The sequence below is a fragment of the Crinia signifera genome, chromosome 7, assembly GCF_055691185.1.
Source record: "Crinia signifera chromosome 7, ASM5569118v1, whole genome shotgun sequence".
In the NCBI taxonomy this organism is placed as follows: Eukaryota; Metazoa; Chordata; class Amphibia; order Anura; family Myobatrachidae; genus Crinia; species Crinia signifera.
In genome coordinates, this window is record NC_139223.1 from 88334503 (window position 1) to 88356386 (window position 21884).

The window sequence follows — 21884 nt, forward strand, 5'->3', positions numbered from 1 at the left end:
TGTCAATCTATCTAATATATAATATTATTAATTCACCTGAACGTGCTTTGCTATAGCGCTACTCCCTATCATTCAGGTAGCAGCAGTAGTTCCCAGGCTACAATCTGCAGCATTGTGTGCCTTGTGCAAAGACTTTGCCGGTTATGCTGAAATATTTCCATATATGTTTTCAGTTCATTATTTTCAGTAGGGATTATTATGGAATTCAGAGCAATGGCGTGTTCTCCTGACATGGCCACCCCGTATTTGTTGGTGCTGATATAAATGGCGGGAGTTCATTCCCAATTAGCGTAGCAAGGTGAGATCAGTCCAGGTATTGCTGATTAGTAGGCAATGAGCACGCCCCTTCCACGTGTGTATAAAGGCGGGGCTGGTGCGGGCTGTGTTCTGCTGCTGCTGGTCAGGTAAGGGCAGCGCTGTGGATACTGAGCACTAGTACAGATACAGTGTAGGTTACTGGGACTGGCCATGTTCTGGGTCCATGTGGTTGGGCTCATCACACTTTATTTTTTATTTTTGTATTCTACTTATGGGATTAAGGGGGTATTTATCAAAGTATGGAGGGAAATAAAGTGACACACCATCCTTCTTTCATCTCTTACTGACTATGAGCGTAAGAATAACGTGTTTTTTGTTGTTGTTTTTTTTTAAAGGTGCTGCTAGGCCGAAACTCTCTTATTGATCCATTTAAATTAAGTAAATTGTGCTTGTGTCACACTTAAATTCAGTTATGTGTTGGTGGACATACAGTAGTTGTGATTCTGATTGGCAGCCACCAACACTAGTTTTTGCATAATACCTTGATCACAAACTTGAGGCAAGTGTCTTGTGGCACCCCAGGTCTCGGTCCACAGGATTGGAACAATGAAGGGTATGTGTCAAATGTCAGGCGCTCTTTAGTGTTTTTTTTTTGTTTTTCTCTCCTAGTATATAGACTATTTCCATAAAGGCTTTATTTTCTTTCTAGCTTGTGAGCAGGGCCCTCCTACCTCACTTTCTCTAATTACCCAGTCGGTTTCATCATGACTTCCAATTAAGATTGCAATGGATTTTACTCTGTTGTATAAGAAACTGGGTAATGAAAGCGGATGGTGGTTAACTTCAGCTTGTTATATCTGCAACGTTTCAGACAAACAAACCAGCATACAGCTGTGATGTTACGGAATTGCATCCAACCCGTATGTTATGGAATTGACCTGCTGATTAACCTTCTATTTAGAGTCCTGTACTGCAGTGGTGTCTATGAATCTCCTCCTGTACAATCCCAATGGTTGTCATACTTGGCTTTTTTTTTTTTTTTTTTTCAATATGTTTATTGAATTGGGGGGGAGGGGGGGGATACGATAAACATATTACACCCCCCCACCCCCCAGGGGTTTACTTAAGAAGTGTAGAGACCTTTTACTCTAAATATAGTAATAAGGCGAGAGAATAGGAGGAGAAATACCATGTATATGCTACATTGCCACACAATCTAAAGAAAGACAAATACAAACGGGTTCCTCTTCAGCCCCACAGCGCATCAATCACTCAGCATGGGGAGTTTAAGAAATTGATATCTACAGAAGTGCTATTCTTTGTTGTATGGCCCTTATCTTCTCTGTATGTAGTCCACCCCAACCATTATGTATATGCTACATTGCCACACAATCTAAAGAAAGACAAATACAAACAGGTTCCTCTTCAGCCCCACAGCGCATCAATCACTCAGCATGGGGAGTTTAAGAAATTGATATCTACAGAAGTGCTATTCTTTGTTGTATGGCCCTTATCTTCTCTGTATGTAGTCCACCCCAACCATTTCATGTGTATCGAGTTAGCATACTTGCCTACTTTTGAAAAATAGTTTCTGGTACATTTTTGAGGGGGTATGTCGTGGTTAGATATATATGTGCTTAAATGCTCGCTTTAAGGTATTTCTAGAATATAAACTTACTGTATATGTTTTGGGAAGCTTAGCAGATATTGATACAATTTCTCTTGCAATGTTGTGTTTATTTGCAACTATTTACTGTGATTTTATTTTTCTCGGCACAATCTACATGATAGATGTGGTGCCAATGCGATGTAACCTTGTATAAATCACTACTTTTAAAATCTGTTTTTACTATGAGATCAAACTGTTGTGTCTTAGTGTTTATCTGCTGTCAAATTCTGTTTCTATTACTAATAAAACATTCTCAGCCTGAGCTCACGCACAAAGATCATTAGCAGATTGTTCTCTTCTGTAGGGGAACTGAAGACCCTTGTACATCTGTGTGAGGTATCACATGCTTCCCTCACATGCGATACCAGGTGAGGGAGCCGCTAGGCTTTTGCGTGGCAGACGCCCAACTTTTTGCATATATCATATGCACTGCTAATGGCAGCCACCGGATCAGAAATTTTTTTGTGGCAGCACATAAAGTCAGAAGCTGGGCACATATTTGACTCCGCCCAATTTTTCAGCTAGATGCATCGATCAAATGAAAAGGGCCCAAATTGTTTGTATAGCCAGCTTAAGAGGGTGTTGCTGAGTCGACATTAGGGGCTGCTGTTTCCATATAGGAGTCATATATGCTGGGTACACACTTGAGCAATTTCTTCTTGATAATTAAATATATTGTCACTGCTGCAGGAAAGCCATATGGGGCATAAACACTAACCACTATCGGTCAGAGTTCACCCACCCCCCACTCCGTACATGCAGTCTCTCATATTGAGCTGCATGTACAGACTACGGGGGGAGGGTTTGTTAATGACCCGCGGCCCCACACATTGTTCATGATATTGACAGAACGCACTGATATTATTGTTGAACATAGCGTTAAGTAAAAGCAGTGTGTAGCATACCCAGCATTCGTGACTGCATCATCCCTGTCCTTAGTGATATCCTAGTTGGAGTAAACAATTTAGGAGATTTTATTAAAGATGCAGCACTAGATTTGAACAGTGGTGTGTGGGGGGGGGGGGGGGGGGGTTTCTTAAGGGTCCCGGATCCTTTCTGCTATTAGGGAATGCCAAAACTGTGGCAAGGCATGCTGGGAAGTGTAGTTCCACAACAGTTAGAGGGCCATAGTTTGGACATGCCTTTAGTAGACTATTGTTTGTATCTGTGTGACGATACAGGTCAGAGTGTGCTCTAGGCACCAAGTAGACAGTTAAACCCCAGTTAGTAAAAGTGAACTGCATAGGTTTTGAAAGATGAACAGTGCAATAAGGAACGCTAATACATATAGTCTCTGAAAACATTGCTGTTGACACATTCCTTGTGATATCTGCTGTGCAAATGGAGATGTAAGAATGGTTGTGGGGGGGGGGGTGTGTGTGTGGCCTAGCAACATATGGAGTAGGACGTGTCCCTGCTGAGCGCCTGACCTGATAATCCTGCTATACTCTCTTTTTTGGGGTCATAGGTAGCCATTACACCCCTGTCCCTGCTGAAGCTGATCCGGAGTGTCTGAACCGTCCGGGCTGCCCTGGACGTGTTTTCCCCTTTGTGGTGTGCTATCCAGCGCCATCTTGAAAAAGGCGATGGAGGTGGATGACCCGGCGCTGAACTGCCTTGCGCTGCTGTGGACGGAGTGACTGGGAGACCAGCTGTGCCCTGCTGCCTCCCGGACGGCGCTCTGTGTTTGCGCTGCCGGGGTGCGCTTTGAGGACACTACTCCGGCGGGTTCCTCCTAGCTGTCGGATGCCTTCCCGTCAAGCCCCCTGTGAGGACTGCTGTCGTGGAGCGGGTGGTCACGGCGGCTGCTTGCTGCGCAGCCTGGAAGCCCTTCTTTCCAGCTGCCGGTATTTGGAGGGCCCGAATCCCCGCTACCTCGTGGGTGCCCTCGCCATCTTAGGAGAGGCGTCCATGCTGCACTGAGCTGCCTGTTCCCTGTCTGGGCTACCCGGGAGTGTGTGGCCCTTCTGTGGGGAGCTACAGGATCAGTGGTGCAGGTGAGGTGCCCTGCCCTGGCCCCTGGAGTTGCTTGCCTCCAATTTTTTGTTATACTGCAGTAAATCGCTGCAATACTGAGGTGCTGCTGTGGCGCTGTACTGTGGAGGGCACATGCGGTGCCTTTTTGTAATATAGCGGGCCTCTGACACTGACTCTTCTCCAGGCCCCCTTCTGCTGTGCCTTTACTTGTAAGGCAGTCCCTTTCTCTGTCACCCCCTGTGTAAGCCTAAACACAAACACTTACTCCTACGCTGCTGCTATATATAGCTTCTAATATACTACCCGGAGACATAACTTCCCTTCCTGGGTTACGTCCTGTTACTCTATGGGCCGAAAAAACTGCTCCTCTGCTGCGGCGAAGTTAGACCATGCACAAAGACCCCCCCCCCCCCCCCGCCTACTCTTCGCCCCCTTCACCTAGCGTGCCGGCACCCTCTGGTGCCTCCCCTCCTGTACCCGAAATGGCGGAATCTCCTGAAGTGACCTTAGCACAATTGCTGCAAGCTATTACTGATTCGGAAAAGCGGCTGACCGATAAGGTGGCGGAGGTGAAGATTGATATATCCTTTGTCCGTCAGGACATGCAGAAATTGAGGGACCGAGGTTGGTGAAGCTGAGAATCGTATTTCTACATTAGGAGATACATGTGCCCCTATTCGTATTTCTTCGCTGGAGTCTCAAATGTCAACATACCAGCAGAAATTGACCAATATGGAGGGAATACTCCATACGAATAACTTTCACTTTGTGGGCCTTGCGGAGGGTGCGGAACCAGAATCCTTCCTTGAATCTTGGCTGGTGTCCCTGTTTGGAAAAGACGCCTTCACTCCCCAATTTGCAGTTGAACGGGTGCAGAGGGTGCCTACGCGCCCGTTGCCCCCTGGTGCACAGCCACATATGTTTATTGCAAAATTTCTCCATTACAAGGACCGGAATGCAGTTCTCAGACTTGCTAGAATAAAAGGCCCTCTTGAGAATGAAGGCCAAAGAGTGGCAGCTTTTCGGTGGCGGTCCAGAAATCCCGGTCACAATTCACCAATGTTAAACAGCGGTTGCGCTCCCTACAACTGAAGTATTCTATGCTTTATCCTGCACACTTGCATGTGGTCGCTGGCAACCGGACCCATTTCTTTGATTCACTGCAGGCAGCTTTGACGTGGATAGACACACAGCCGGCTCCCAGGGAACTTCCTCCTTGAGCTGCATCGGAGTTTAATCTTTGAGGTTATGTCCAGTTCTTGTAGGATAAATACCTGTTCCATATTACTCCTTTAGGAATGCTGTATATGGGGTATACTCCCCCATGACCAGATATATTCCGTTCAGGACTACCATGTTCTTTAGGTCATAGTAATAGTTGCCCCTTGGGGGTTTTGTTAATTTCTCTTAGAACGACTCCTTAGAGGGGTCAGACTTGTTTTACTGTTTGGGTACAAGTATATCTGTTTCGGTGGGTTGGGGTTCATTTTCAGTGCTATGTTTGTTTTTATTGTGTTATATTTGGTGGGGTTTATTTTTTTTTTTAATTTTTTGCGGTGATGAGGAGAAATTGTTAAATGGCTGTTTACTCCTGCTCTTTCCTCTCCACCTTATGTTATGGTGAATGTTATAGCGTGGCATGTTAGAGGTCTCAATGACGGGGTCAAACGCTCACTCCTAATGAACCAAATTGGGACCCGTTCCCCGGGTATTGCATGCCTTTTTGAGACTCACCTTGTAGGTAGTTGTGTACTCGCTTTGAAAACCCTGGGTGGGCTGGTCCTTTCACTCAGTTTTTCATCCTAACTCTAGGAGTGTATCAGTTTTTTTTTTTTTTATTCCATAAGAACACGGGCTTTAGTTGCCAGAAAGTCCAGATAGACCCAAGGGGCTGTTATGTATTTTTAGCGGGTACTCTACATGACTCCCCCTTTGTTATTAGCCATCTATAATCCTCCTTTTTCAGCCTACTGTAATCAATAAGGCCTGTTTTCATGCAAGATTTTTCCCTCCTTCCCAGTTATGTGTAGGGGACTTTAATGATGTTATGGATGATTCTTTGTGGAAAAATACCTAGAGTAACTGGATACCTTCCATAGTTTTCTTTCCTTCCTCTGACTGATTTTGTATGTGTTTACACCTACATTAACCCTTTGAGTGTTAACATCTGAGAGATGAGCAAAATTTCAGCTAAAAATACCAGCGTTGCTAACTTTGTTATACAACTTTAAATGTTGTTAACTTTAAATGTTGTTAAATTTGTAAGGTAGGTGTGGCCACCGTTAAAGTGGGAGTGGTCACATCCCATGACAAATGCATCAAAGTAGGTGCGACTCTAATGGCTTTTTACATTTTTGTATGCTTTGATTTCACTCAAGTACAGCAACTTAATTGAAATAAATTAAACAGGGCAGCACAACATAATGTCAATGCAGAGAGGGGAATTGTGCCATAGGTCAGTTTGCTCTGTTTTTTTGCATTTTAATGCTTACAGGTACCTGGCATTAGGACAAAGAAAATAGGCATAAAATCAGGTAAAAATGTCTATTTGCCGTGTATTGCCCAAATCTAGCAATGCTTCCGTACTGCTGATGGTTTTCACCTACCGTATTTTTTAGTAGGAAAGTAAATGCTTTTTAACACTTGTACAAAACCATTGGAATATACACATACCTCCCAACATGGCCCCCTCCAGGAGGGACACAATGCTCTATTCCTGGACTTTCCTCTTTATGATTGTCATCACCTGTGTCAAATCACCCTTCTTATCGCTTAACCTGATCAATACAGGTGAAACTTATACATTAAGAGGGAAGTCCAGAAACAGAGCATTGTGTCCCTCCTGGAGAGGGTCATGTTGGGAGGTATGTGTACAGGAGGTTTTCAAAACACAATTCCCTCACTGCTGAGGCGGCACCTGTAGTTCCCAGCACCTTAGCCCAATGTGTGAGCGCAGGGGGAGGCGGGCCCGCTGAGCCCCACTGCAGAGCACCTTGGGAGATGTAGTCTTGGCTAACCACTCCCCCACTCTGCTCACGCTGCCGGAAAAGCAGCCATCGTTGAAGGAATTGGAAGCTACAGCTCCCAGTCGGAGGAGCAGGATACAAAAAATCGGTACAGTTGGAGGGTATGGGGTGTATGTGGGTACCCCCCCCCCTCCTAAAACCGTTCGTTACTACATTTGAGAGCCTAATCAAAACTTGACTTACAGCATATTTGAAACAAGTTTTTGCTTTTCCCACTACCTTGTCTCACAGGCGTGTATAACAAAGAAAAGATGCCAACCACAAATGAAACTGATGATCGTATGAGAAAGTTTAAAAACAAGGGTAAAGATACAGCAGTAAGTACACTCGAATGTCCTATCCCTAGTACATCAATCTTTCATTTTATACACTCCTTAAAATGCCAATGAACTATTTGCTCTCAAACATTGGAAATGGGAGGAGGGGGGAGATGATCAGACAAATCTATCAAATGGATTTAACCAATTTGTCTGAATGACCGTTGTCCTAACTTTGCTACATCAACGCTACAGTTACACTGCTTCTGCCATATAGGTGTGTGTCCCCCCCCCCCCCCCCCCCCCCCCAGTGTTTGAGTGCAAATGTTCCTTTCTCATGCCCCCATATTAGCAAAGGCATTTCTGGTGTCTTGACTTGTTATGCTACTTATCACAGATCATCTGAAGTACCTAGACTTCTGGATCGTAAGAGTGACCCTATTTAAATGAATTATGGGGGTTCTGCAAAATTAACATTTAAATTAAGTCAATGCTCTTTGTCAAATTACATATTGGAGGGGGGTGGGGCTATATGGCAGAAGCAGCATAACAATAGGGTTGATTTAGATTGGTTGCCACGGGCAACTTTGCTACAACTATCATTTTTAAGACTATTTAATGCTTTCCTAAAGGGGTTGCTATGGGTGACTTCACTAGTCATCTACTCGCTTGCAAGATCAATCAACCTTGAAGTGTCATGCCTTTTTGTTAAAAAAAAAAAAAAAAAAAAAAACTTTACCTTGCTAGGCACACTCTTCAGGTCACATGCAGACACATGAATGGTAATCGCTTGGCCCAAAGAATGGCTAGTAAAGCGCTATACTAATAATTCACTGGCTGACTTGTCGATATTTGGTCTACATAGACATTGTCTGTGAGCTATATACCACACCAGCTTCAATAGATATGCTAGTGACAAATTATTCTGAGAAGATATCACAAGGCTATAGAATACAATATAATAAAGCTTTTTCACTTCGTACACACTTGTGTTTGAACAGACGTGTGTAATAAATGAAAGATGTTCCTTTCTGTCTGATGTTGATGGTGGATTTTCTCTTATGCTCTCTTGAACGTGGGTTGATATTCATGGTTTTGGAGATGGATATGTGAAGATAAAATGGGCAACAGAAAGTGTTTTTCCATCTAGAACTCCTTACAAAGGAAAAGTGTAACTGTCCGTCCCTTAAACTTTATCTGCTTTGTAGGAGCTAAGACGACGAAGAGTAGAAGTCAATGTTGAGATCAGGAAGGCCAAGAAAGATGAGCAGATCCTGAAGAGGAGGAATGTGTCATCTTTTTCTGAAGATCTGGCGCTCTCTCCTGAACAGAAAAATCACCAAGCGGTTAGATTTTTTTTTTTTTTTTTTTTAATTTTAATATACAGGCAAACCGCTGTATGTAAATATAGTCACGTGGATCTGAAATATGTGACCATGCATTGGGATTGAGTATCTTGCTTTCCATCTGCATGACTGCTCACCATTAATATTATAAAGACAAGGGTCCAAAATAAAAGCATATGTGACTAACTTTGGTTATAGGATTGAGACAAGAGAAAGTAGACTTTTCAAACTGGTAAGAACGAAGTAATGAATCGCTTGCCTCTATTACTGTACATGGATGCACTGTATGTATTACAGTACAAACACCTTTTCCTTGTATAAGGGTAATTACTATTTACAGTAAGCTAAATGTTTGAAGGGGCCCCTTCAAATCACGTCTCCTGGAGGCAGCCCCAACTCTCGATTTGGCGCACACAGCTCCTGCTCCATGACCCCAAATGCAGGTACTGGTCACCAAGGTGTAAATGATATTCATTTGGTGATTTGTCTGCATTTTTGTCCTAGCCCCACAGCCAGAAACCATAGTGGTGTGGGTGAAAGATGATCCTGACTCCTGGTCCCTCTGTCTTTCTTATATTTGCACACCACACCCTCGTTGGCCAAATTGGTGGTACTAGAATTGATGGAAAGCTTTTTGACCTTTAAAAACTCTTGTTAAGGATCCACCATTTCTTGGAATGTCAGGTTGGTTCTGCAGGCTTTTGGAAATTGTAGTTAAAACATTTTACTCTATGACTTAAAAATTAGGCTACGAAGCGGCACACAAACCAGCTGTACTAGAAGCCTGGTTGTCACGGCAGTATTAGTGATGAGCTATAACCATACAGAAAACAAGAGATGAAAAAAACAGATTTTTGGTGTTAAAATGCATAAGCTATTCAGCTATTCAATCACCAAAATAACCTTATCTTATATTTGTATTTTTAAGATTGAGTTGGTAGATTAAGGGCTCTCCAGCTTTAGCTTCAATAGTGTCATAGATCTGTCCCAGGAGTAGTTACTTTATTTATCAGGACATAAATAAAGACCAGGTTTGAACATCCTGGTGGTGGGGTAGGCTGGTTTTAACAATAGCAGCGCCAGAATCCTGTCTCCCGGGGTGCATAGGGCCTTATTTTACTTCACTCTTTGTGACAAAATCCTTCTTAGATGGACAAAGCCATGTGCACTGCAGGTGATGCAGATGCAACTTGTGCAGATAGAATTAGATTTGGGTGGAGTTTTACTTCAAAGTGAGATCTATATTGCTGTGTAAAAATAAAGCAGTCAGTATTTTCCCTGCACAAAAACAAAATAACGCACCCACATCTAATTCTCTACACATTTTACAGCTGCCCCCCTGCAGTGCACATGGTTTTGTCCATCTAAGAAGGAATTTGTCAGAGTGAACTAGAATAAGGCCCTTAGGGTAAGGGTGCAGGGGCTAAGCACTAGCAGTTGGGATATTTATCTGTGGGGAGGGTGAGTATACTTGATCCCTGTCCTGATTCTCTCCCATCGGGCGTCAGTGTTGGTGTTCTGACCGGCATTACCACCGCTGGTCATCCATGTGTAATGTTCTTTAACTTTTATAATGTTCCATAGGGTCCATTACTTTCCTTGGATGAAATGGTGCAAGGAATTAATTCTGGAGATCCAGACTTGGAGCTGAAGTGCACACAGGCTGCAAGGTGACCTAGTCTAGAAGTTTGGGAATGGTACTGTATCTAGAGCTTAAACTGCCTTCCTCCCCCCTCTCCTTCTCACTAATGTGGTAAAACCTTTTTGTTTTCTGAGGGTTCAGTGTGCACACATTTGTTCTCGGGCTTTTTGGATATGCGTTGCTCACCTGTTTGTAATTGTAATGTAAATCCTTGTTTCTACGGAATTGAGATGTTGTATAACATAAGAGACTTTATGACTTTTCATATACCTTCTTTTGCAGGAAAATGTTGTCTAGAGAGCGTAACCCTCCACTAAACGATATAATTGAGGCTGGGCTAATACCAAAGCTGGTTGATTTCTTGAGCTACCATGATAACAGTACTTTACAGTTTGAAGCGGCCTGGGCACTGACAAATATAGCATCTGGCACTTCTGAACAAACTAAATCTGTTGTTGATGGAGGTGCTATACCTGCTTTTATATCACTGGTAACCTCGCCACACCTGCAAATCAGTGAGCAGGCAGTGTGGGCTCTTGGAAACATTGCTGGTAAGACATTCGTGTGTGGTTTTTTTTTTTTTTTTTCCTAAATCTGGTATTTTGGGGTAGTGCCTTTAGAACTTCCCAAAAATCTTGGTGCATGTGTTTTTACAATGGGGATAGAAGTGTGTAGCATTTTGTCATGAAAAAATCGGTACTCTTTACCTAGCACGGCGCCCATCGCGGGCATTGAATGCACTAAAAAATCGGGTGCGATGCCCGTGATTTCCCATAGGGAACAATGTTAAATTTCTCAATTGACCCGATTTTACTGTTCAATGCCTCAATTGACACGATTTTTCCATAGGAAACAATTTTAAATGGCCCACAGAGGCCAAATAGCCACCCTGAAGTGTGAAATGGCCCCCACAATTGTTAACGCCACCCCACGATCAACGTGAACCCGAAGCGTGGCGAGCGCAGAGTGCCCACGAGGGGCGGCGGTACGTGTCCTACGACCTTTTCATACCCCCACTATCCACGTCGGCGTGGAGTTGAGAATAGAATAGTGTGGCGAGCGCAGCGAGCCACCGAGCCCGAAGCATGGCGAGCGGACGCGGATACCTGTAAAGCCCGCGAAGGGACGCGTTTATCTGTGAAGGTATCCGCGTCCCCTCGCGGGGCTCGCTGCGCTCGCCACACTATTCTATTCTCAACTCCACACCGACGTGGATAGTGGGGGGTATGAAAAGGTCGTAGGACGCGTACCGCCACGCTTCGGGTTGACGTTGATTGTGGGGGCCATTTCACACTTCAGGGTGGCTATTTGGCCTCTGTGGGCCATTTAACATTGTTTCCTATGGAAAAATCGTGTCAATTGAGGCATTGAACAGTAAAATATATGGGAAATCTCGGGCATCGCGTTGGTCGCACCCGATTTTTAGTGCATTCAATGCCCGCGATTTTTTTTACCTGCGATGCCGTGCTAGGTAAAGAGTACCAAAAAATCTAATTAACTGGGTAAACACCTTTCGTTATGTATTTGCAGGGCGCCCAATTTGCACATGTATGCAGGTGTAGTGAAATCGCATGGTGCGCTTGGTACTTGTGTATTGGTACGGCGCCCGTTACAGTTAGCGTAGCGGTGCTGTCAGAATCAGCGTAGTGTTCACACGGCCAGCGTAGATAGTGTAGTCAGTCAGAAGTAGCATAGTGTTCCTGTGGCCAGAAAGTCAGCGTCCCGGTCAGATTCGGCATAGTGTTCCCACGGCCAGCATAGTCTGTCAGAGGTGAAGTGACTACGTAATGGCTGCAGAACCTGTCACAATGTTCAACTTGCCGCAGACAGAGGTGTGTTTTTATTTTCCAGCAGCACCATTTGCTGCCACTGAAACAAAATTGTATCAATGGACACCCAATGCATTTAAATATGAAGGAGTGCATGTGGCGCTGCCATCTTAAAACGTGTCATAAGGTGAGCCTCCCTGCGGAACATTGGTTGCCGTTTACATTTTCATATTCATGGGCGGAGGAGCTCACAAGTATATCTTTCTGTGAGCAACAACTTAAGTTGTCAAAACACAGTGCTGTATAATAATCTGATGCGTGAGGCCTGCACCGTGGACTTAATTTTGCAGCCCCAACACTGGATTGGCAGTCCAGGGAAAATCGTTTAAGTCTACAAGAGCCTCTTTGTACAGAGGTGATGTGGGATGGATGCTGCCTCAACAATGGCTATTCGGAGGCATTTCCAGAGACACCGGTGAGTGCTTTGTGACGCCTGTACAAAGACGTGGCGCCAGTACCCTGATGGCCGCCATCAACCAATACATTGATCTGGGGACCACAATCTACTCAGATTGGTGGCGTGCCTAACACCGAGCAGCTGGAGCAGGCAGGGTACCACCATGCTCGGGCGAACCACCGGTTTAATTTCGTAGATCCGGAGACTGGGGTTCACACACAAAACATTGAACGTCTTTGGGGATCCTGTAAATGGTGCAGCAAATATCAGAGGCACCACACGCCAGAATCTGTACTCCTACCTTTAGGAATTTATCTGGCGAAACTGTTGGCTCAGAAAATGCTTTTGAGCGTATTCTTTATGCCCTTTATCTTCTCCCAAAGGCTGATGCAGAATCAGAAAAATTTCTATTTTCTTTGGTATTGATGATTATGTAATTTGTTAACTGGATTTTACTTAAGAAAAATCTAACACACGTCGTCATTACTGTCTCAGATGTATGATATGGCAGGTGTGAATGTGTTCCTGAAACATCCACGCTAGCCCGAAGTGTGGCGAGCAGACCTGAATTACTTTACAGGTGTTCCGTGTTCACGCTTCGGGCTTGGTGGCTCGCCACCCTTTATAAAATACACTCCACGCCGATGTGGATAGTGGGGGTATGAAAAGGTCAGGAGGACCCATTCCCCGTCACCTCGTGGGGGCTCGCTGTGCCTGCCACGCTTCGGGGTGACGTGGATAGCGGGGGTGTGCTAAATCCCATTGCAATGCATAGACTTGTATACTGGGGGAGGTGTGCTAAATCTCATGCGATCGCATGAGATTTTGCATACGATGCGGCCAGGGTGTAGTTAATAAATGAACTAGTGAGATCGCACAGCACGAAAACATGCCATGTGATTTCACTACACAGAATAGCCCACTAAGCAAATGGCTTAGTGGACGCCCTACAAATACACAAGTACCCACATTTCTATTGACCTAAACTACTGAAGCGTTTCACATGCTCTGATTTGAGTAGACCCTTTAATTGCACAGGTTTTTAAGCTCTATGCATGCCTGAGTTCAGATGAGTAGTCATAATGACTGAGGTACTAATAGTTAAAGACTAATTGGTGTGTTTTTTTTTTTGTGTTTTCCCTAAAAGAGGGGGTGCCCAACTCCACTGATACCCCTCACACTGCAGCTCTTAACCGGTATATTGCTTTTTTTGCCTTTTAAACCGGTTAGAGCTGCAATGTGAAAGCGCCAGTCTGCATTTACCGGTTACAAGTAACCGGTACTTGCAAACTGATAAGTCCTACACGGTTCAGACATTTTTTGATGCAGTGTGCATGACTCTGAACCGGTATATGGGACTCGGGCAGCAGTTAGTACTGAGCTGGTTATCAGCGCAGTGAGAATTTTATAATCGGGAGCCGCTCATTCATATGTAATGAGCGGGTCCTAGTGACCCGTGCACGCCCGCTACCCAGATCCACAGCCAGGTACCAGGAGAGGGAGGGGGTGTTACTAGGTGCTGGCTGTGTGGGGTGGGCCCTGCTGCTTTACCGACACCTGGGTCACCCCCTGAACCCACTCTGCCTACTGCATGGTATATTACTGGTTAATTACAGTGTACCTTTTCACAACTGGTTCAATGTGAAAGGTACAAAAAACAGTAATTAACCAATAAAATATATATATATTTATATTCTCTCATTCACAAAAATGAAAGCAGTATGAGAAGAACTTACCTGTGTTTACAAGTGTCTGTTAAATGTCTCCATCTACTCAAGAACTTTAGGCTGCTGGCTTTAATACAGTAAGGTTTGCACTTTATACCATAGTAATTTTAATAGCTAGATCAGCCAATGGAAACAACTAAACTACTTTAGTTAATCGAATAAGGAAGGTATCTCCTTAGGCAAGTGATCTAAGAAAGTTAGTGTATGGGCACATTCCTTACATGTCGGTCATACTTTATGTAATTTGGGGTTTTTGTTTTTAAGAAAAAATGTCTAAGGAATTAGTGAAGTTTAGGCTGATACCTATGTTTGTCTCACATTGTAGCTGCAATTGCATAAAGGGTAGCGAAGAACAATGATGACTTACAGCCAGGGGTGTTTTTAAGAGGTAGAGGCCAGTGTGCAGCACCTCTCTGCTGGGAGATGCGCAGTGCAGTTGAGTAGAAGTATTGGAGGCCTCAGACTCTACTCCGCATGCTCAGATCTCTGTATATGTGGTGTGGCGATGTCTGCATCGCTGCTGTGCTCCAGGTGATTATTAGAAAAATAAAGTGCAGCATATGCCATTATAAATACTACTTACCCATTACTTTTATCAGTGACTGACCTAATGTTCATTTTATATTTTATGCCTTAACTCAAACATATCCATTTGCAGTGTGGCCTCTGCATGGGAAGATATTAAGTGAGGGAAATATTGTTAGTGGCTTCCCTTTTTCAAAGGTGGTTTGTCTCTACAGGTGACGGTCCAATGTACAGAGATGCACTGATCAATTGCAACGTGATCCCTCCATTACTATCCTTGGTGACTCCACAGACTCCGGTATGTAACTGATCCATGCATAGGCACTTCTATTGCAGTGGTAACTGTTTTGTGTGTGGTTAGCATTCTGTACAGGTAAGAATTTTATCTTTTTGCATGTAAATTAAGGTTGACCTTGGTTCCAGTTTGCTTCTTACCTGTTACTGGCTGACTGCTCATTCTCTCCTTGCATCTGTGCGTAAAGGGTTACTGGGGCATGGCACTTGCCCTCCTCAAACTGTCCCTGCTGTGGGTACCTTCAAGCAGTGTGTAGGTCATACTTGTGTACTTTTGAAAACTAGTTTCAGGGATATTCCAGGTGGTTGTAAAATGAGGCGCGTGAAGCCTTTGAGGGGTGTGTCATGATCTGCCCAAATGTGTCTAGCTCCACCTACTGTCACTCGGTATGTGTCCTGCAATGGCAGGTAAAAATGATAGTACTAAAAGCAGCACGAAAGAAAGTTGTAATAAAAGCACACTAGAGTAATTATTTACATGCTGTATGTATGTATGCTCCTAATCGCATCCCCATACAGCATCATAGCACATTACATTATACACTGCATACTAAGCCCCCTCCCCATAATTATATATTACACCCAGTAAAGGGAACATTTCTAAATACACACTCAGTAGTTTGGAAATATAACTGATCTTCTGTGAGGTCTCTTTGTAACTTTTGTCAGCAATCTCTATGGAGATGGAGATTCTAAAATAGGTTAGCAACTCTGCCTAGGGTTCACTTCTATTTGTTAGTAAAGGTACATTGGGGCAGTCCCCTGAATGTGCAAAGATTGTGAAATAACTCTTCTACGTGCTTAATTTCCCAGTACCCTGACCGATCATAACTGATCTGGTCGGCGTTGCTGGAATAGTGGGAATTTAAGGTAATAGATTGGGCCTGCTCATGTATGGGCCCCTGTTACTTGAACCTAATTAATGGAATGACTGGTGGTTAACCATTTAAACCAAGGATGGAGAACCTTTGGCCCTCAGGCTTTTGTTGAACTACACATCCCAGCATGCCCTCCAACCGATAAGTGTGGTCAAATAGCAAAATTGTAGCAGGGCATGCTGGCATGTGTAGTTCAACAGCTGGGGGGCCAAAGGTTCCAACCCTGATAATACTATAATATAGGGATGCTAAAAGCTACAGACCTGGAATGCTAAAACTCTGCATAATCTAGCTCTAGTAAGGGTGATTTCTATCAAGACAAACTTGCCTACTTTATAAAACTAGTTTTCAGGGAGATTATAATTGATGGTAGAATTTTGCAAAGCGCCCCATTGAGGGGGGCGTCATGCTCCATCCAAAGGGCGTATCTAGTTCCATATATAAAGATAGTGAATGTGGTACCTAGAAGCGTGGGTGTGTACTGCTATATCGGAGAGGAATGTTTTTTTTTTTTAATTACTTATATCCAATTGTAGATGAGCCCAAAGCAGTTAGTAAGAGCTACTATACTTGGTAAAGTGCTGGAAATGGTGCTGATGATTCAATATAAATATATATCTTTCTTCTACGATCCCCATGGCAGCCAAGACCTTGGGATTTCATCCCTTTCCTCCTAGTTAGACAGGCTGTTTTTTTCCTAGGACCTCCCCCTTCCAGTATAAATCCCAGCTCCTCCCTATCCGCCTTGTCTTTTTTTCCTGTCTCCTTACTTAGTTAGAGATAGGCAGAGCAGGTTTTTTTTTTTTTTTTTTCGGGGAGCTTACCTTAGGATACAGGGAGCACTTTGGGGGATAAGGCGACATGGGAGTGTGGACCAAGAGGTTTTTCTGCCCATTTTTGGAAGCGTGGTCATGTATGAGTCCTGTCCAGGAGAGAGAAAGAAGTAAGGAGCTCCGTTATGGGTGAGTCTCAGCACACCAGCGGTAAGCAGCGTTCAGCGTGTCCGGGACTTCCGGATCGCGCTGAACGGACTACAGTTCCCGGAATGCATCGCGTTACAGCGCGACTTCCGGGATCAGGTTATATGGCTTATGTCGGGTAAACTACAAAACCCATAATTCCACACGCGTGACGCACTTCCAGTTTGGACGCCGCGGGGAAAATCAGCGTGCAAGCTATTTAAACCTTGGGAGTGCAAGCAGCAGCATGCAGGTAGCCGCTGAAGGAAAGACTGCTGCACTTAGAAGTTGGAGTCAGTAAGGTACCTTCTTTGATATTGGGGTTTTTTCTATGGCAAGATTACAAAGTCTGGACTTCTAGTTTTTTAATATGCTATATCCTTTTAGGATTGATTGCTATTCACTACATTATGGATACGCCCCCCCCCCCTTAGGACAGATAGTGTCCCTGTGAGGTAAGCTCCACTATTTGTTTCTGATTAGAAAAATAGGGTTTAGTGACAGGCTTTTATCTTATAGTGAGCCTGCCAATCCAGCGCCAAAGAAGAAAATTGCAAAAAAAAAAATAAGATAAGAACTGTCTTGTCTGATGCAGCCTTTTCTGGACCCCAGAATAAATCATTATGCAATGTCTGTGATGTTCAGCCAGTCTCCACTCCTGGACAATCAAAGATCTTATTAGATTTAATGGAATGGATGAGGAATTCATTTGTATCCAAAGAGGAATATATGGGAGCACAAAATAAAAGATCAAGGGATCAGGCTGACTTAAATGATGATGGTTCCTCAGAGGAGAATCCAGATCCGGATAATGTTTCCTCTGAAGAATCAGGTGAAATTAAAGAGGAAGTTAGTAGTTTCAGTTTTGAGAAAGTGGAGAGTATTCTCAAAGCTATATACAAAAGTATGAACTTTAAGGAACCTGTTACTGCTGATGCAGATGAGAACATTTTATTCGAAGATGGATCCAAAAAAGGTAGACCTTTTCCCATCCATAAGGTGATGAAGGATCTTATTACAAAAGAATGGTCCAATTTAGACAAAAGACAGGGAAAATTGTCTAGGATAGACCGAATGTATCCTATTAAGGATGATACCTTTCTTAATTGGTGTTCTCTGCCCAAGGTGGATGCGGCGGTGGCGGAGCTCACCTAAGACCACATTACCACTTGAAGATGGAGCGTCCTTCAAAGATCCTATGGATAGGAGGATGGAGGAAGCTTTCAGGAAACTTCATTTTTCGTCCGTCCGCAGTATCACTTAAAGCCGGAGTGTCAGTAGCATCCGTCTCTAGAGCCCTAAGACTGTGGGGAACAGAATTGCACTCCGATATTGAGGAAAGAATCTCCAAGCAATATTTATTAAAGCTAGAGACTATGCAGAAGGCAACGGAATTTATCTGTGAGGCTTCACTAGATGTGGTATCCTTTGCAGCTAGATCTATGGCTGCAGGGGTTACGGCTAGAAGGGCCCTTTGGCTAAGATCTTGGGCAGCAGATGCTAACTCAAAGAATAGATTAGTGGCTCTACCCTTTGAAGGTTCTCATTTGTTTGGATCTAAGTTGGATGCACTGATACAGACTTACCGGGGGTAAATCGCTGAAATTACCCCAAGATAAAAGAAATAAGTTCCCATATCCGGCTTCCTCCAGACAACAATATAGAGAAGCGAAATCATACAGACCAGGTAGACCTTATGGTCAGAGAGGTTAATTTCCCTTGTCGAGGCAGTCCACAAGAAGAGGTTCCCGTCAATGACAGCCACAGTGTCCTAGAGGTCGGGGCCCGTCTACTCCATTTTGCCAGCCTCTGGGAAGAGTTGATTCAAGACAGATGGGTGATGAACATTATCAGAGAAGGATACCAGATAGAATTTCTGAAGAGACCAACAAGAGATATCTTTTGGGAGTCAAGAAGACCCAAGCAGGTTATGGAGAGGTTAGAGCTAAAGAAACTGATAGTCCATCTGAAAGAAATCAAAGCAATAGAATCAGTTCCAGTCAGCCAAGAAAAGAAAGGATTCTATTCAAACATTTTCTTAGTAAGGAAGAGCACGGGGAGCTATCGCACCATTCTCGATAGAGGCTGAACGGTTTTATAAATGTAAAGAAATTCAGGATGGAAACTCTAAAGACCATCCTGGCAGGAATAGAGAGATCTCATGGTCTCATTGGACCTAAAAGACGCGTATTATCACGTACCAGTCAAGATGCAGGACAGAAAGTATCTGAGATTCTTTGTACTAAAAGAACATTTCCAATTTACATGTCTGCCCTTTGGGCTAGCCACATCTCCTCGAGTATTTACAAAAGTACTAGTCACGATCATTTCTGTTCTAAGAAGATCCGTATTTGGCCTTATTTAGACTATTTGCTGATAGCGGCTTCATCAAGAGACAAACTCCTAAGGGATCTAGAGATAGTGATGGACATGCTTCAGAATCTAGGTTGGGTAATAAACTTTCAGAAGAGCCAGCTAAACCCAACAAAAGCTATACAGTTTCTAGGTGTCCCGATAGACTCAAGGGAATTCGAAATCGGTCTGTCAGGAGAAAGATGCCAAAAAATCAAGTCTCTAGCAGCAGATATTATGGAGATGGAAGCCGTACAGTTAAGGGTGTGCCTTCAACTTCTGGGGATGATGTCCGCCATAGGTACCATGCCGTGGGCCCACTGGAGACTAAGAAAATTTCAGTGGGCGTTTCTTCCCTTCATCAAGAAATGTCCACTGACAAAAGTTATCAGACTAGAAGTATCAGTGAAGAATTCACTTTTATGGTGGATAGACCAAGATATGGAGAACAGAGCAGTATCCTTAGATCTCCCCAGGTTTCTTGTAGTTACAACAGACGCGAGTGCTCAAGGTTGGGGAGCCCACATGGAAGATCAAACTATCCAGGGGTTGTGGACAAAAGTGGAAGGTCGAAGATCTTCAAACTGGAGAGAAGCAGAGGCAGTTTGGAGAACTATGATGGGTCTGACACACAAACATCTAAGAGTCTTCTCAGACAACATGACGGTGGTATCACACATCAATCACCAAGGCGGCACAAGGAGCTAGGCATTGATGTCGGTGATGTCAAATATACTAGCGTGGGCAGAGGAGAATGTCCTATCTCTCACAGCAGTTCACGTGCCAGGGAAAGAAAACGTGCGTTCCAGCAGATAGTCGAACTGTTTGGGGAACCAGACGTAGATTTGATGGCGACAAACATCAACAAGAAGGTGAAGAAATACTTCTCAATGAATTATCTGCCTCAAACGTCAGCAGTGGACGCCTTTTCAATATGATGGACCTTTCAACTGGGTTACATCTTCCCACCCTTTCCTCTGATCCACAGAGTGTTAAAGAAAATAATACAGGAAGAGGTAACAGTCATAATGATAATTCCTTTCTGTCCGAGAAGGTCCTGGTTTGCGACGGTTCTGAAACTATCAATACAGGAGCTTTTAACTCTTCCAGCGATTCCAAACCTCCTTTTTCAAGGGCCAGTGAACCATCCAAATCCAGAGATATTATCGCTCAAGGCCTGGAAATTGAGAGGAGGCTGTTAAAAGGTCTTTCAGAGCAAGTTACATATTTGCTGCTACAGGCCAGGAAAGAGGTGTCATCATTGGCATACTATCGAGTGTGGCTGGCGTTTATTCGCTGGAGGGGCTCAGAGGAGAGAATTGATCAGTCTTCTATTCCTGAGATACTGCAGTTTCTATTCAAAGGCTATTCGTCAGGTCTGGCCCTGTCTACTTTAAAGGTGCAAATTTCGGCATTAAGCATCCTGCTTAACAAAAGGTTGGCAGAAGAAACTCTAAAAAATTCTGCAATGCAGTCAAGAGAATGAGACCCAGTGAGATCTCTGGTTGCTCAGTGGGATCTTAACTTAGTGCTGAACTCTCTCATGAGAGAACCATTTGAACCTCTAGCAGAGACTTCCCTAAAATTCCTTTCATGGAAAATCATTTTTCTTGTCGCAATTACCTCCGCTAGGAGAATAAGCGAGCTTCAAGCTCTTTACATAGAGGAACCTTATTTGAAAATCTTCGCCGACCGGGTGGTGTTGAGAACACACCCAGATTTCCTACCAAAGGTAATCAGTACGTTCCATCTCAATCAGGAGATTACACTGCCAGGAGAAAATATTAATAATTCTCATTATGTTTTTATTTGTGTATATATAAAAAAAATATATATTTTTTATATATACAAATAAAAACATGAGAATTACTAATATTTTCTTTGAAGGGATTTTCTTTATAATAAAAGTCTCTCATATTCTTTATACTCTCTATATTATACTCTCTATATGATTACCTACATAATCTCTGATATGTCTATCATAAAGTTGTAGAATTATAATTGTAGGGTATATTCCCTCCCCTTCCTCCTCACCCAAATGGTTAATATAGTCAATATATTAAATATTTTGATGATAGTGTTTCCCCGATAATAAGACACTGTCTTATTTTTTATTTTTTTTTTCAGTCCAAAAACACCAAAGGGCTTATTTTTGGGGTAGGGCTTATTTTAGCTCCTCAGTCCTTCTTTTAGCTACATCATGCCCCTCAATCACCTTGTACTTTAAGCACAACTGCCGCTTTCCTTTCCTTCTGCATTTTTCAGCCACTCAGCCTTTCCTCCGCCGCCGCTCTGTCATTCCGCTCCCATCTGTGAACAGACGCCACTCAGTCCTTGAGGTGCGCAGTGACTTCACATGCACAATGCATCCCTGGGACCGCTGATGCCAGCAGAGGCTTCAGCGGTACCAGGGCTGCTACCGTAGCAGCAGAATCCATTTCATGCGGGTGGGTGGGGCGGATTAGCGGAGCTGGGAGTTTAGCACAGGGACTGGGCAAAATGGGGATTAAGCTAGGGCTTATTTTTGGGGTAGGGCTTATTTTGTACCATTGTCCAGAAATAAGGGTAGGGATTATTATTGGGGTAGGTCTTATTATCAGGGAAACAGGGTAGTGATAAAATCTATATATAAATAAACCTCTCCTGTGGAATTGCTGATCCTTATAAACTTTAATTGCTATTGTTGCTTATATGGTTACTTTATAATCTCCTTAACAATACAATTGTGTGAAACTCTCTCTCTGTTGG

At 43.6% G+C, this 21884-nt stretch overlaps 1 protein-coding gene across 2 annotated transcripts in view; it reads left to right on the plus strand.

Annotated features, from left to right (window-relative positions):
* Positions 1 to 53: 53 nt before the first annotated feature.
* Positions 54 to 21884, plus strand: part of KPNA7 (karyopherin subunit alpha 7) — a 29287-nt gene continuing 7456 nt past the window's right edge. Inside the window, exons 1-6 of one of the 2 annotated variants that reach the window (XM_083153472.1) lie at positions 54 to 76; positions 7162 to 7247; positions 8396 to 8533; positions 10118 to 10203; positions 10458 to 10726; positions 14869 to 14951. In XM_083153472.1, the coding sequence (XP_083009598.1) occupies positions 7182 to 7247; positions 8396 to 8533; positions 10118 to 10203; positions 10458 to 10726; positions 14869 to 14951 (642 nt within the window). In that variant the 5' untranslated portion in view covers positions 54 to 76; positions 7162 to 7181. Of the gene's footprint in view, positions 77 to 363; positions 405 to 7161; positions 7248 to 8395; positions 8534 to 10117; positions 10204 to 10457; positions 10727 to 14868; positions 14952 to 21884 lie in introns of those variants that run through there. The other variant, XM_083153471.1, reaches the window with a different exon arrangement.